General features: G+C 51.7%; 1 protein-coding gene across 4 annotated transcripts in view; it reads left to right on the forward strand.

Annotated features, from left to right (window-relative positions):
- SAMD11 (sterile alpha motif domain containing 11) overlaps positions 1–12,688 on the forward strand; it is a 175,128-nt gene that overhangs the window by 139,151 nt on the left and 23,289 nt on the right. For all 4 annotated transcript variants that reach the window (XM_030537710.1, XM_030537711.1, XM_030537712.1 and 1 more), the window contains exon 8: positions 3,041–3,185. In XM_030537710.1, coding sequence (XP_030393570.1) covers positions 3,041–3,185 — 145 coding nt within the window. The remainder of the gene's footprint in view (positions 1–3,040; positions 3,186–12,688) is intronic.

The following is a 12,688-nucleotide window of genomic DNA, read 5'->3' on the forward strand; positions in this document are numbered from 1 at the left end:
AGATAGTGGGTGTGAGGAGGGGGTTTCCTGTCTGTGTGTTTTCCAGTGTGTCATGAAGACAATAACAGAGGTTTCACTGCTGGGCTGGTGCAAGCGTGCAGAGGTAGGGTGCCCCAGAATTGTGTGTAGGCAGTAGATGAGGAAAGGTAAGCCCAGCGTGGGGGAAGGAGCACGGCTTGGAGGCGGGGAATCTCCTGATGGTTAACTCTGTGGTGGGGTAGCACTCTAGAAAGAGTCTCTTGCAATGCAGGCGGCTGTCTCTTCTGTAACTAATCTCCTTAGCGTTTTCATTGGTCGTCCTGGGCTGCTCTGGTCCCTCTGGTGGATAAATGCATCAAATAGAATAATTAGTAAAGTGTGGTACCTGCGCAGCAATGCCCAGCTTGGAATGCTATACAAACACCAGCTAATTAGTGTGCTGTAATGATCTTGCTGTGGAGGAATTAATACTCCCATTTTACAAGTGGGGGAAACTGAGTCAGAGCAGCTCCGGGCTTGTCTACATGGGCAATGGAACCAAAGCAATTGTAAGTCACACCGTTAGTTATTTTGATGCAAGTCTGTATATAGATGCTTATTTCAGAATCACAGTGCCCTAGGGCTGTGGCTCGGATCCCATCTAGCATTTGCTATGTTCCTGTGCAGGGGGGCATTCAGATTCTGAAATAACAGTGCGCACATGCTGGCTTGCACTGAAGTAACTTGAGGTGTGAACTGCAACCCCCTTAGCTATTCTGGTTTCGTTTCCTGTGTGGACAAGCCTTCAGCGACTTGGCCTGAAGCGGGGGACTGCACTCCAAGTTAGGTTTGAGAGATTCAGGCTCAGTGAGCTCAGCTTGAGAGCAGGAGCTCAGCGGGGAGGGGGACGTTGCAGTGACCCCTGTTCTGCCCTATGTAAGGCAATCTCCTCCCTGCACCGCCCCTCCTTAAAAATGAGTGCGAATCTCCGGCTGCAAAAGGTGAGTGAAGCAGGAGAGATGAGACTGCTTCCCCTCAAGGAGCTTAGATGGGGCTCTTAGCATGACCCCTTTTCCCCTTCCCACTAAGTAGCTTCTAGTGCACAGCCCTAGGCTGTCCAGAAAGGCTGCTGGGGCGGTTAGCTTACCCTCCCCGCTGTAGCGATTGACTGATTTACTGCCTGACTCATTCCCCACCTCCCTTGAAACCTTTCCATGGAATTCCCCGCGTGTGCCCCAAGGCTGAGCTGCAGGAGCCCGCTCAGCGGGGAACACGGCCCACGCACTAGCCCGACCAAGGCAGATGTTTCTCATAGTCTGTTTGCAAGTGCCAAACCACCGCCTCCCTTCAACACCCCGCCCCCCATCAGTTCTGGGCATTGCTGAGGCTCCAGATAGGTGAGGGGGAGAGTAAGTGTTGTGCGAGACTTAACAGGACAGCAGGGATATGCAGGCAGCACGGGCTGGGATATGAATTCCAGCCAGTCAGCACTGCTGCAGCAGGGGGAGAAATCAGAGCCATGACTTACAGTTAACTCTATGGTTCTGTTGGTCACAGATACTGTTGGGGGTCAGGGCAGAAGAACGTGATCTTCTGGGCAAGAGGCTATGGGGAGGGTGGGGTGGAGCCTGTGGAGGCAAAACTTTTGCAACCCTGCCCTAGTCCTCTGACAGGTCGGGAAATGGGCAAGTCTCTTACTGGCTCTCCTGTGTGTGCACCATCCCTTTTCTGGGGGAAGGGGAACGGTGTGTGACCCATCATCAATGGCTATTAGCCAAGGTGGTCGGAGATTCAAGTTTGCAGCCTCCTGCTCTGATGTACCTAAACCTTTGACTGCTGGGGAGGATAGAGGCTGGATCACTCAGATTGCCCTGTGTTCATTCCCTCCAAAGCATCTGGCACTGGCCACTGCTGGAGGACAGGATACGGGGCTGGACAGTTAGTCTGACCCAATATGGCTGTTCTTGGGGTGGGGGGTGAGCTGTAGTTCTGATTAGTCCACCAATTTGGGCCCCTTAGGGCAGCTATGGGCTTTGCTGAACGGGCCAGTGTCACTGTGTCCCCCTAATCTTTGCCTTAGGAAGATTTCCCTCCCCCAGTACAGGGACTCTTGCAACCAGTTCCCTTCCCCACAGCTGTGGCCCTGGATCCTATGGGCCAATTCTCCTGGGGCTGCAACAGTGTGGGTGCTGGGCTGTGGAGAGTCTGACCTCAGCAGGGGCCCTGAGGGCACGCACTTCCAGAGCCAGGGAAGGAGAGCCACTTCTCAACATGCTGCACCCAGGTGGGGCTCTGCTGACTTGCCAGGTTAAGCAGCCATGGTATGCCCCTGTGGGCAGCCAGTGTAGCCACGTGGGGTCAAGTCGAGCAGGGGAGCTTGGCTATGGCCCTGAACTCGGGGCCTTGCCCCCTCTCCACTGGTGGATTGCAGGTATTGATGCTCATTAGCAGTAGGTCCTGCCTAGTGAGGGGGCCCTAGGTGTCCAGTGGCTCCAGCCCCCTCAGCAGAGCGTTCACTGCTGCCACCAGCTCAGCCCCCCAGAGTCGAAGGGAAGAGACCGGCTGCCAGTTCTTCCCTTCTCCCCCCAGGGAAGGCAGCAGGGTCTCGGCCAGCTGAGGCGGTGCAGCGCTGGGTGGTCACAGTGCCCCTGGCAGCAGACGCCGGGCCAGAGCTGGACCCCCCCCCCGCGGTTCCCCTAGCGCGGGGCGCACGCAGCCAGGCGCCGGGCCGGGCCGGGAGGCAGCGCGGGGAGCGAGCGAGGGAGCAAACCCCCCGCCCCCGGGCAGGAAGGCTCAGTCAATAACCCCCCCGCCAGTGACACCATTTCCTCCCGCGGCCGCGGGCGGTGGAGCCAGCTCGCTGCGGGGCAGGCGAGCCCGGGCACAGGCGGGCTATTCATCCCGCGCTGCAAGGCGAGCGAGGCGGCTGCCTGCCCCCGCCGCACCTGCCCGCCCGCCCCCGGCGCAGCCTGGCTCCCATTAGCGCGGGGAGGGGCGAGGCGGCGGCGGGCTCGGGCGCTGCACGGGGCGGGCTCGGCGCTCAGCGGCCGCCGGCTCACGCGGGCTTTTCCCCCCTCCGCAGATCTGCTCCGAGCGCGGCAAGAGGCGGCGGCGGCGGCGCGCAACCCCGCGGCCATGGAGGCGCATCTCCCCGCGGCCAGCAACTCGTCCAGCCAGCGCCGGAAACAGGGGCTCCCCCAGCACCGCGACACGCACTTCCCCGAGAGGTACCGGCGGGTGGGCGGGGCCTGCCGCACAGCCCCGCCCCCTTCGCGCTGCTCCGTGCCCCGGGGCGGGCTGGGCTGGGCTGGCCAAGACACCAGGGTGGTGGGCGCTGGGAGGTAGCTGGCCCGCAGCAGCCCTCTTGGCCAGCAGGGGTTGGCTTGGGGATGGGTGGCAGGGCTGCCCAGGGGGCAAAGCAATTTCGGGGCTCCTTCCATAAAAAAAAGTTGCAGTTCTATAGAATACTATATTCTTGTGGGGGGTCTCTGTGCAGCCCAAGGCTTGAGCCAAATTGCCCCACTTGCCCCCACCCCCTCTGGGTGGCCCTGATGGGTGGTGGGTACTGGAAGGAGAGGCAGGAAGGTGGCTGGCCCCTGCGGCGGTCTGGCCATGGGGGATTGGCTTGACGAGGCCCTTGGTTTTCAGTTTTAATTTTGTTTAAAGCTTCCTGGGAATTTATGGGTGTTTCTTGCAAAAAATTTTTAAAAGGGGGTGGAAGTTGTTGAGGAAAGGGAACTTTGCTGGGTAAATATGGGGGTGAACATTGGGGGATGGGAGGACAGAAAAAAAAGAACTAGCAAAAGTGGGAGAGGCCGTAGGAGGGCAGGAGGCTATCTCCACACGCTGCGTCCTCCACCTCTTTCACTTCCAGGCCTGCTCCAGAAAGAGATGGCAACCAGCTTACCTAGGCCATCTCGGTTACTAAGCTGCCATCTCCAAGGAGGGAGCTGGGTCTGGGGAATTCTGGCACTTCTCTTTTTAGGACTCAGATACTGACATACACATCCTCATGTGCATGTGTGTGCAACTTCTACTATGTTGCCGTACTTTAACAGACAGCCTCATGTTTATACTTAGACTAATTTATTATGAACATAAATAATCTACCCTAGTGTGTGTGTGTTGGATTTTTTTAATGTAATCAGCATATTCATGTACTTGGAATTCTGTACATGTAAGTTTCAGGGAAGTTTGTTAACGGAATATTATTATTATTATTATTTATTATTTAATAGCTTTTGTAAAACTCAGGGTTTGTTTGTTTTTTGGCAAAAATCAATAAAACTGAAAACAAAGGAATATGTAGATTAACTAGGCATGTATGTGCCAGGTTGGATGTGTGTGTGAGTGCGTGCATGCTGTGTGTCATCTGGTCTGTGTGTGGTTGCATTGATGGGTGTGTCTTTGGGAAGTATGTGTGTGGAAAGCGGGGATATGTGCATGTGTGACTTTGTGCTTGCACGTTTCATACACGTACAAGGGTGTCAGTGCATGTGTGGGTGTATGCGCTTGCATGTTAGTGTTTGCACCTTTCTAGGCACGGATGTGCTTGTTCATTACACGTATGTGCGTGTGTGGGTTTATGTGCTCTCATTTGGTGTGTGGGAATGGGGCTGACATGCACGTGTGCATTTCAGATCCTGGTTTGTGAGTCTCAGGCTGTTGGTAACATTCTGTCTAAATCCTGCCTTGGAATCAGGAGTTGATGATGTCGTGTAACCTGTTCTTTTGGCACAGAACATGCTAAGCTGTTTAAATTAGAATTTTATAGCTGTGCCAGATAATAACAAAAGGGAACTGATGCTCTGGGACAGACGCTGATGAGAGGGAATTTTTTTTTGAAGGACAGGACCTGGAGGTGAGGCTTCTTTGCTCAGCGAGTGCTGCTGGAAACCTGGTTTACTCAGATCATTTATCTCACTCTGTGTTATAAGATGTTCCCTCCGCAATCGAGTTCAGAGTGAAATTAAATTAAAGCCGTCTTTGTTTCTTGCACCGATAGTGGAGAAGTGAAGAGGCGGGAGATGGACTGGCTGCCACAGTGGCTGACACCCTCTGGGGGCCCCGGAAAGGGCTGTGGAGGGCTTCACTCTAGACTTTGCTAATAGTCTTTCTTGATCTCTTATTGAGGGTGAGTGGGAAGGAAACTGGAATAATAATTGAAGTGCGTGTGAGGAGAAGGTGGTTCTTTCAGCTCATAGCCCTGGGGGAATCCTCTGCCTAGTAGCTCTCTGTGTGCAGGGGCTGGGCGGTCCTGATAAACCTTTGTCCTACCGGCTGCACTTTGGCTAACCCATCCAGTACAATCCAGTACAGTCGATGCTTGCTGTAGATAGACCTGTCAGGAATGCAGAGATAGGCGAGTTTCATTGCAGCCAGTTGGTAGGAAAACTTCTCTGACTATGTGTGGCCTGGAAGGCTGCCAGGCCAGCCGGAGAACTGGCTGAGGAAGCGCTTATGGAAGGGTGTGTGTGTGTGTGCACATAAGAAAGGCAAACTAAAAACGCATGTTGATGGGTATCAAGTCCAGGATTTACCTGGGACTGCCAGGCAGGCAGAGAGAAGATAATGAAGCCCAAGCCAGAGTGCGTTAAATCTTGTGTAGAGAAAGTGTAATCCAGTGGGCAGAGCAGGGGACTGCAAGTTAGGGCATCTGTGTGTTTTTTGCCAGTGATGGAGGGAGAGGAGTCTAATAGTTAGATCCGGGGACCAGGAGTCAAGACTCCTTCCTGGGTTCTACTCCCAGCTATGGAAAGGAGTGTGGATTAATTATTACATTGGAGACTGGGAATTAGGACTCCTGGGTTCTTTCCTGGCTCTGACACTAACTTTTTCTGTGAACTTGACCAAGTCACTTACCCTTTTTGTGCTTCAGTTTCCCCATCTGTAACATGATGCCAATGCTCATTTGTAAAACGGGGTATGTTTAATTATTGTTTGTGAAGGTCTTGAAGGTCCTCAGGTGAAAGGCTTGAGTAGTTGAGTCTTATTGCATGGAGTAAGAATTTCTGGGCCCACCTGCAACCCACTAGTTATTGGCACAAATGCATTGTAGATACTGAAACCACCACTTGTCTGAATTGATGGGTATAAAAGTGAAGGGCTATATTCTTCCCTGGCCTATACACTCAGAAGCCTGGTTTACTTCAGTAGACTTGCCTAGCGAGTAAGTCAGGGCAGTCCTTTATGCTTGATCTGTGTGCAGAAGCTGCCCCCAAGTGCCTGGGGTAGGGTAGCTACCCTAGGAGCTTTTGGATGTTTTGTGTGAAAAGTTTAAATCATGGGCCTAGCTGGACCTGGGCAGGTTTTCTATTCCCCTTGTGCGCAAGGCACAGGTGACCCGACAGATTAATTGTATGCAGCCTTCTGGTCCTATGAAGAGAGTGTGAGACGGTTGCATGTATGTTCTACCTGTTCCTTTAGCAAAGTTCTCAGGTGTTACAATCCTTTGTCAGCTGAGCTGAGGGATAATTGCAGGGGTCCTGCAGGGAGGAGGCAGCTTCCGCTATGCCCTGCGGTCAGGTTCGTCAAGTCTGCTTAACATTGGTTCCCATGATTATTATTTGTCCCCAGAGATCCTTAACCACTTGAGTGTTACTTGGGGTCATCCTGCATCACTCTGCCCGCACTCATAAGGGCCATGTTGTGTGCTGCTTTATCACTGCACTGCGGAGGGCATTAGGCATGCCTGTAGAAGACAAGGCCACAGATTGCAGAGACAAAACACCCGGAGGGTTAATGTCTCCTCCTCTCTCTTGCTGTTGGTCTTGGCCTCTGGTTTTGTATTTGACTGCTGTGGTCTCTGTCAATAAGATAAATCAAAGTAGCCTTTGTGCGCCTTTGACAGGAAGGGTGTGGAAAGTCTAAAAGGCGGCTGGCTCAGGTAGGTGGTGGAGGAAGAGGTGGTGGAATGAGCTGGCTCACACAGAGAAAACTGCAGGTGGATTGATGGGGTGTCTTTTCCTGGGCGCATGATATGAGGGGATGTGAGCTGCTGGGCATGATGTTAAAATCCAATTTCAGCTTCCTGTTGGGAGCTTTGTGGGGATCAGGTCAGTTCACAAATATAGTGGCTTTGCTGGCAAGAATAGTTAGCCACTCAAGAATTCATCTATTAGTTATGACAAGGGGGGAAAACCCACACCAGCAACCCCCGTTTATTTATCAAGGTGGCACCACATTTTTTGCAGAGGACGAATTTGCATCCGTTTGGGAAAGGTGTTTTTTTTTTCTTTTTTTTTTTTTAATTTTCAGGGGTGAAGAGGGTTGCGGAACAATTACTATGAGCTGATGAATGCTCAGGAAGATGGGTGGGGCTTGGTTTTTGTCCACTGTTTGGATTCATAGTCACTGGTCAGCAGTGGGTCTGGTGGTCTGAGCACAGGACAGGGAGCCAGGTTTCTCGCTGGGAGGCCAAGGACCACGTTCCCCAAGCGCATATGCAAAAGGCATCTGTTTCCAAATGCACAACCCCAAGATGTGCGTGGATCCCAGAAACGTGGCCTCTGTGGTGAGGGGAGCCACACAGATACCTGGATAAATAGATGTGCACCCGGTGCATGTGCATGGCTAGAAGATAAAACCCAATTCTCTCTGTAGCAGGGAGCAAGTTGCTTCACCTCTGACCTACCTATAACTAACTTACCTTCCAAAAGCAGCAAAGAATCCTGTGGCACCTTACCTTCCAAAGGGGTTTGTGTGTATTTTAAGGATCAAGCTAGAGAGTTTGGAATCTAGATCCAGACCTTTCCAAGCTCCAGGGTGTTTGGTTTCAGACCCAGAATTAAAGGGTGCCCAGATCGGAGAGGTGTGTTTGTAAAGATGGGGTCTCTAATTGGGAAGATTGGTTAGTTGAATGTTACTAAAGGGCTTGGAAAAGTTCGGCTCTAGATTCCAAACTCTCTAGCTTGACCTGCTCCTACCCCCCACCTCCACCTGCATGATGCTATGCCCCATGTGAAATGGGAAGGAGACCACCCTCTCTAGAGATGAGGGATTGGTTTTGGCTCTGTTTTGTATCCACTGAGTTTCCTCGAGGCTTGCTTGTTTTCGTTGGAGAGACATTTGGCTTCCCAGTTTCCTACACAGGGTGCTAGGCCCTCTGGTTTTCCTGTGGTATCTACTGCTAGTCACTATCTCCATCCTCATTTGAACAGAAGCTTCTTCATCAGACCAGGCTCTGCATATGCATGTGTAATAAAAGACCCATTAGGTTCCAACCAGAGGCCACCAAACCTCAGATCTGATCCAGGCTTCGGAGGTGAAAGGCGAGTGCTTTCATTTGCTGCTCTGTCTTTCCCCATTGGGCTTAGGGTTCTTTTCCATCCACCTCCACCTCCTCTCTTCAGGGGTGGTCTCAGGAATTTGGCCCAGCTATGTGATTGGGGAGGTTGTTATTCCCCTCTCTTCTGGAAAAATGTTTATACCCCGCATCTGAAGCACATTACACAGGTGATCAAAATAAGACTGGCCGATCCATAAACCATCTCTGCAGATGGGTGAAACCAGACAGTGTATGTGACACTTCAGATTTGTGTGTGTGTTTTGTACTCGTGTGGAGCTGTACTTTGTTCAGTGGCTAACACTGCATGGCATCAGAGACTTGGGGGTGTGTGTGTAATTTATTTATCATTTCCCAGGGAGCACATAAAATAATGGGGAGTGGAAGGTTGGGGGAGCTGAGTTAATAAAGAATAGTGAAAAACACCAGGTGCTAGGAAATCATCATGTGTTTGGCTCCCTGGCAGTTTGAAGGGGAAGGCTGAAAATCAGCGCACTCATTAGTAGCTCCTTGAATCCCAGTGGCGGGCTGGCTGGCCTTTGGTTAGCAGGTAGCTGTGGCCAAACTCTGAAGTCCTTCCTCAGGCAAAACTGTCCTCAAAGGCAATGGAAGTTTTGCCTTACAAACTTAGTGAGGATTTCAGGATGTGCCTCTTTCCCAGTGCTGCTCCTACTGCTGCCTTTAACTCTGGGCCAGGCCTGGCACTCCTCAGCTCCTGCATTCCCCCCTTCCTTCTCTTGATCTTGAAGGGCTTCCTTTGCTCATCTAGCTCACCCTAGCTCTCTTCTTTGCGCACCTTGCCCAATTGCAATCCCTCCCAAGACTCTCTCCCAATGAACTCAGCATTCGTCACTTTCTGGCCTGGTCTACATCTGAGATTTCCCCCCAAATTCAAACCACTTTTCAAGCTGTCTGGGGCCATAGCCCAGAGCAGGATCCAGGCGGCCTGGACTGGTTTGACTGAACTGATTTTAAAACCGGTTAGAATTTTCCCAGCTCCTCCTTGTCTAAAGCTATTTCTATCATCCCATCACATGGTACATGTCGTCTAGTGGTGCATGTCTCCTTGTACCTAGAGACCCCAAAGGTGTTCTTCAAGAAACCCTTTTGGTTTATTTAGTTTCCCTCCCTGGTGCAGCAGGAGTCTGTGGACGGGTATTAAAACTGCCTGCTGCAAACCAGCCAAGAGCTGTGTGCCAATTGCCCATTACCTCAGGTTTAAAGTGTTTCTTCCTATCAGAAGCAAAGCAGAATAAAGTGGAGCACTCGAGCATTTTCCCCCCTCCCTCCCACCCTCTCTAAATTTATTTCCATGCCTTGCCGCTTTCAATCTGTGTTTCCTGACCCTCTCAGTTCCCCCATCTCTCCGCTCTTGCAAACCAGTGGCTCTGGATTTGGGAGGACGAGATGGGGTTAATATGGAATGCTTGGTTTCAACAGTATAATGTGTAACCCCATAATGACTTGAAATATTGATTATTTGAAGGCCATTAGCACTTATTGTTAAAGAAAAGTCAATACTTTTTAAGCCTTGTGAACCATTTGTCTCCTGTTAAAGGACATATCAAATTTAGCAGCATGCAGTGCAAATCCCCTAATACCCTACACACAAACCTCCAGCTGGCATATATGTATTTTTTTTTTTAAAAAGAAGAGAAAGATGCTGAAACAATGCATGCAGAAGTGCTCTCTGCGAAACAAGGACGGGGCTTAACAAACGTAATTGGCAAGGGCTTGGCTCAGGTTCTCAGGGGACAGAGCTGTTAGTGGTTTCTCAGTCCTTGCTCCAGTGGGAGTTTTACCTGAGTAAAGGCTGAGGTGTAACTGAGCAGAGATCTCAGGATTTGGCCCAAGGTTTTCATTTTCAATGTGTTTCAATGGGAGCTCTATATGCCTTGGTTATTGGGTTTGCTATGGACTCTTTCACCCCTGGGTCACTGGTTCAGTATAATTCACTACTATCTGGCTTGTGTAGAAGTAACTGGTGGATCTCCCTCTAGGAGATCTCCATATCCCCAAATCTGCCAGTACAATTGGTATTAATTAGCATGCTCCCTGCCATTCTTAGCTAGTCATCTCTCACTCTTGCAAGTGGCCTTTCTGGGTCAGGATTGGGGCCCAGGGCACATGGGAGGTTGCGGTGCCATGCTGCAGTTTGTGAGTACAGAGAGGATTGGGTTGCGGTCAGGGAGGATTCAGACTCTGTTCAGAATGGTGCTCAAGACCACAGCGTTCATTGCCGAAAGGTGTGCCGGTTCCTGACTTGCTTTGTGTCGAGGGCCTCGTTAAGGAATGGGCACAGCACCACACTGGTGGGGATGTTTCTTGGGCACCATCTCCCAGTAGATGTGTGAAGTCCTTTCCAGTATTTCTGGTTTGTTAAGGAGATGCTAAACTGTGATCTCACTATGGAGGCTCTGCCCTCCGATTATATGCATCGCACGTATGATCTGCGGAACTGCACCAGGATGGACACTAGCCTCCCAATTACTCCAGCTACAGCTGCTTGTTTTGCAGCATTAGATATTGTGAAGGCGATGGGAGTACGTGCACCGTACTACCCTGCCCCTTAGCCTGGTTTTGCAGACTAAGGTGCTTGGTGAGCTGTGGGCACGTAGCTACTTGATTCCAGTTCGCCTTTGGCTCAGGAGTGGATGCCGGCTGATGCGTAGAGTTGTGGCAAAGGAGGAGGGCTGTGATGAGCCAGGCCAAGTCTGCCCACCTGGAACCTCTGACTTCCCAGCTCTGGTCTCAGAATAGCAAAGCTGGTTGCATAGCGGTACTAATAATGGGAGCGCCGATTGGGTCACAGTCCTTTTCTCTCTGACCTCGCCCTGCTCCTCCTTCCCCTGTGTGGGTGTGGCTTTCAGCCCACTGCCTAACTCTGGAAGGTTCTGTTTACATTGCAAATGCTGCTGCTATCTGGCCACCTCACCTGATATGACTAAAGCACTGTTTTGTGGCATAGACAGGGCCCGGCCCTGTTTTTAAAATCCTTGGGCTTGTTCCTTGACACTGTTGCGTTTGTAGTGTAGACAGGACCTACCTCTTCTAGCTGCAAGGAGCCTCCAAAGCTTACCCCACAGAGCCCTCTACAGCCTCTCCTGTAACATTTCCCTGTAACTCCTGTGGCCTGGCAGCACCCTCAGGTACCGCAGGGCCAGCTCCTCCCTCCTTCCCCGGGATTATTTCTTACCTCCATACCTAACAGTGGCCAGATGATCAGCATGCCCGTAAAGGAAGGGAAGTGGGGCCTATTACATGGCTTCTGGAACCGAGTGCACGCTATAGAATGGGAACGAACGGAAAACAGCGGAGGGCAGGCAAAGGCCTCCAAGATCAAGGCTCGGCCCTGTAAGGTGACATCGTGCTGCTGCGGAAGTGAAGGGCCTTTAATTTTGTGGTGCGCGGCCTTGATCCCCACAGAGAGCATCTTCATCCCTGTCGCAGAGTGTCTCTTGCCAGCTAAAGTCAGGCGCTGCCGCCACTCCCTTTGTTTCTCACTCTTTGTGCAGCCTGCACCTGGGGCTTGTGTGCGGCGGCGTCTCCTAGTCAGACTCCTCTCTCCTGTGTTTATAAAAGGCAGGGAGGCTGCGCAATAGTTAAAAGCTACTTGATTTCCTAAATTGCTTCTTATAAAACGAACAGCACGTCTGCCAGGCTCGTCTCCCCATGATTACGGCTAATTACGATCGAACCGACACCTCCTAGCCCCCGTCATGCCGCTTTAATTGTCCGTTATTCATCTGCAGGCTGTCCAGGGTGGCAAAGCACTTGGCAGCCCAGCGACCGAGGCCTCAGCTAATTGTGAGGCCTCAGGGATTAGGGCAGGTGATTACACACTTCATGGTGTAATTACATAAGCATCGCTTGGCTGCTGCCCCGGCACTGAGCCGAAGGTCACGCGCTGCGTTACCTGAGATTAATTGGAGCTGCCACTGAAGCGCGAGGCGCTGGCGGAGCGGTTATACGATTAGCATTAACATTTCAACAGCGACGGATCGATCTGTGGCTCTCCTCCAGACACAGCGAGCTGTGCAATTAGTTTAGAGGAGAGTTGGGGGGGCTGGGGGTGGGGGAGGAGAGACAGACAGAATAGGAGGAGGGAGGGAAAGGGCAAGAGAGACAGACAAAAAGAGTGAGGGGAGAAAAGGACGAGACAGGCGGGGAGGCAAAGAGAGATGGAAATGGGTGGAGGCAGGGAGAGGGAAGTCTGATTTAGGGAAATATTTCAATCCATCCACTGTTTTGGGTCCGCGTGTGGGTCTCAGCAATGGTGCTGGCTGATGGAGGGATAGAGCCATTCCAGGGAGATCTAGGGAGAGGAGAAGGAGACGCTCCCCCCCTTCCCCTGCTGTTGGAACAGGTTTGGAAATCGGGCGAAGCACAAAAAATGGACCTCAATGTTAGCTGTACGAACCAGAGTGATAGCTCATCCCTAGTACT

The sequence above is a fragment of the Gopherus evgoodei genome, chromosome 18, assembly GCF_007399415.2.
Source record: "Gopherus evgoodei ecotype Sinaloan lineage chromosome 18, rGopEvg1_v1.p, whole genome shotgun sequence".
NCBI lineage: Eukaryota > Metazoa > Chordata > Testudines > Testudinidae > Gopherus > Gopherus evgoodei.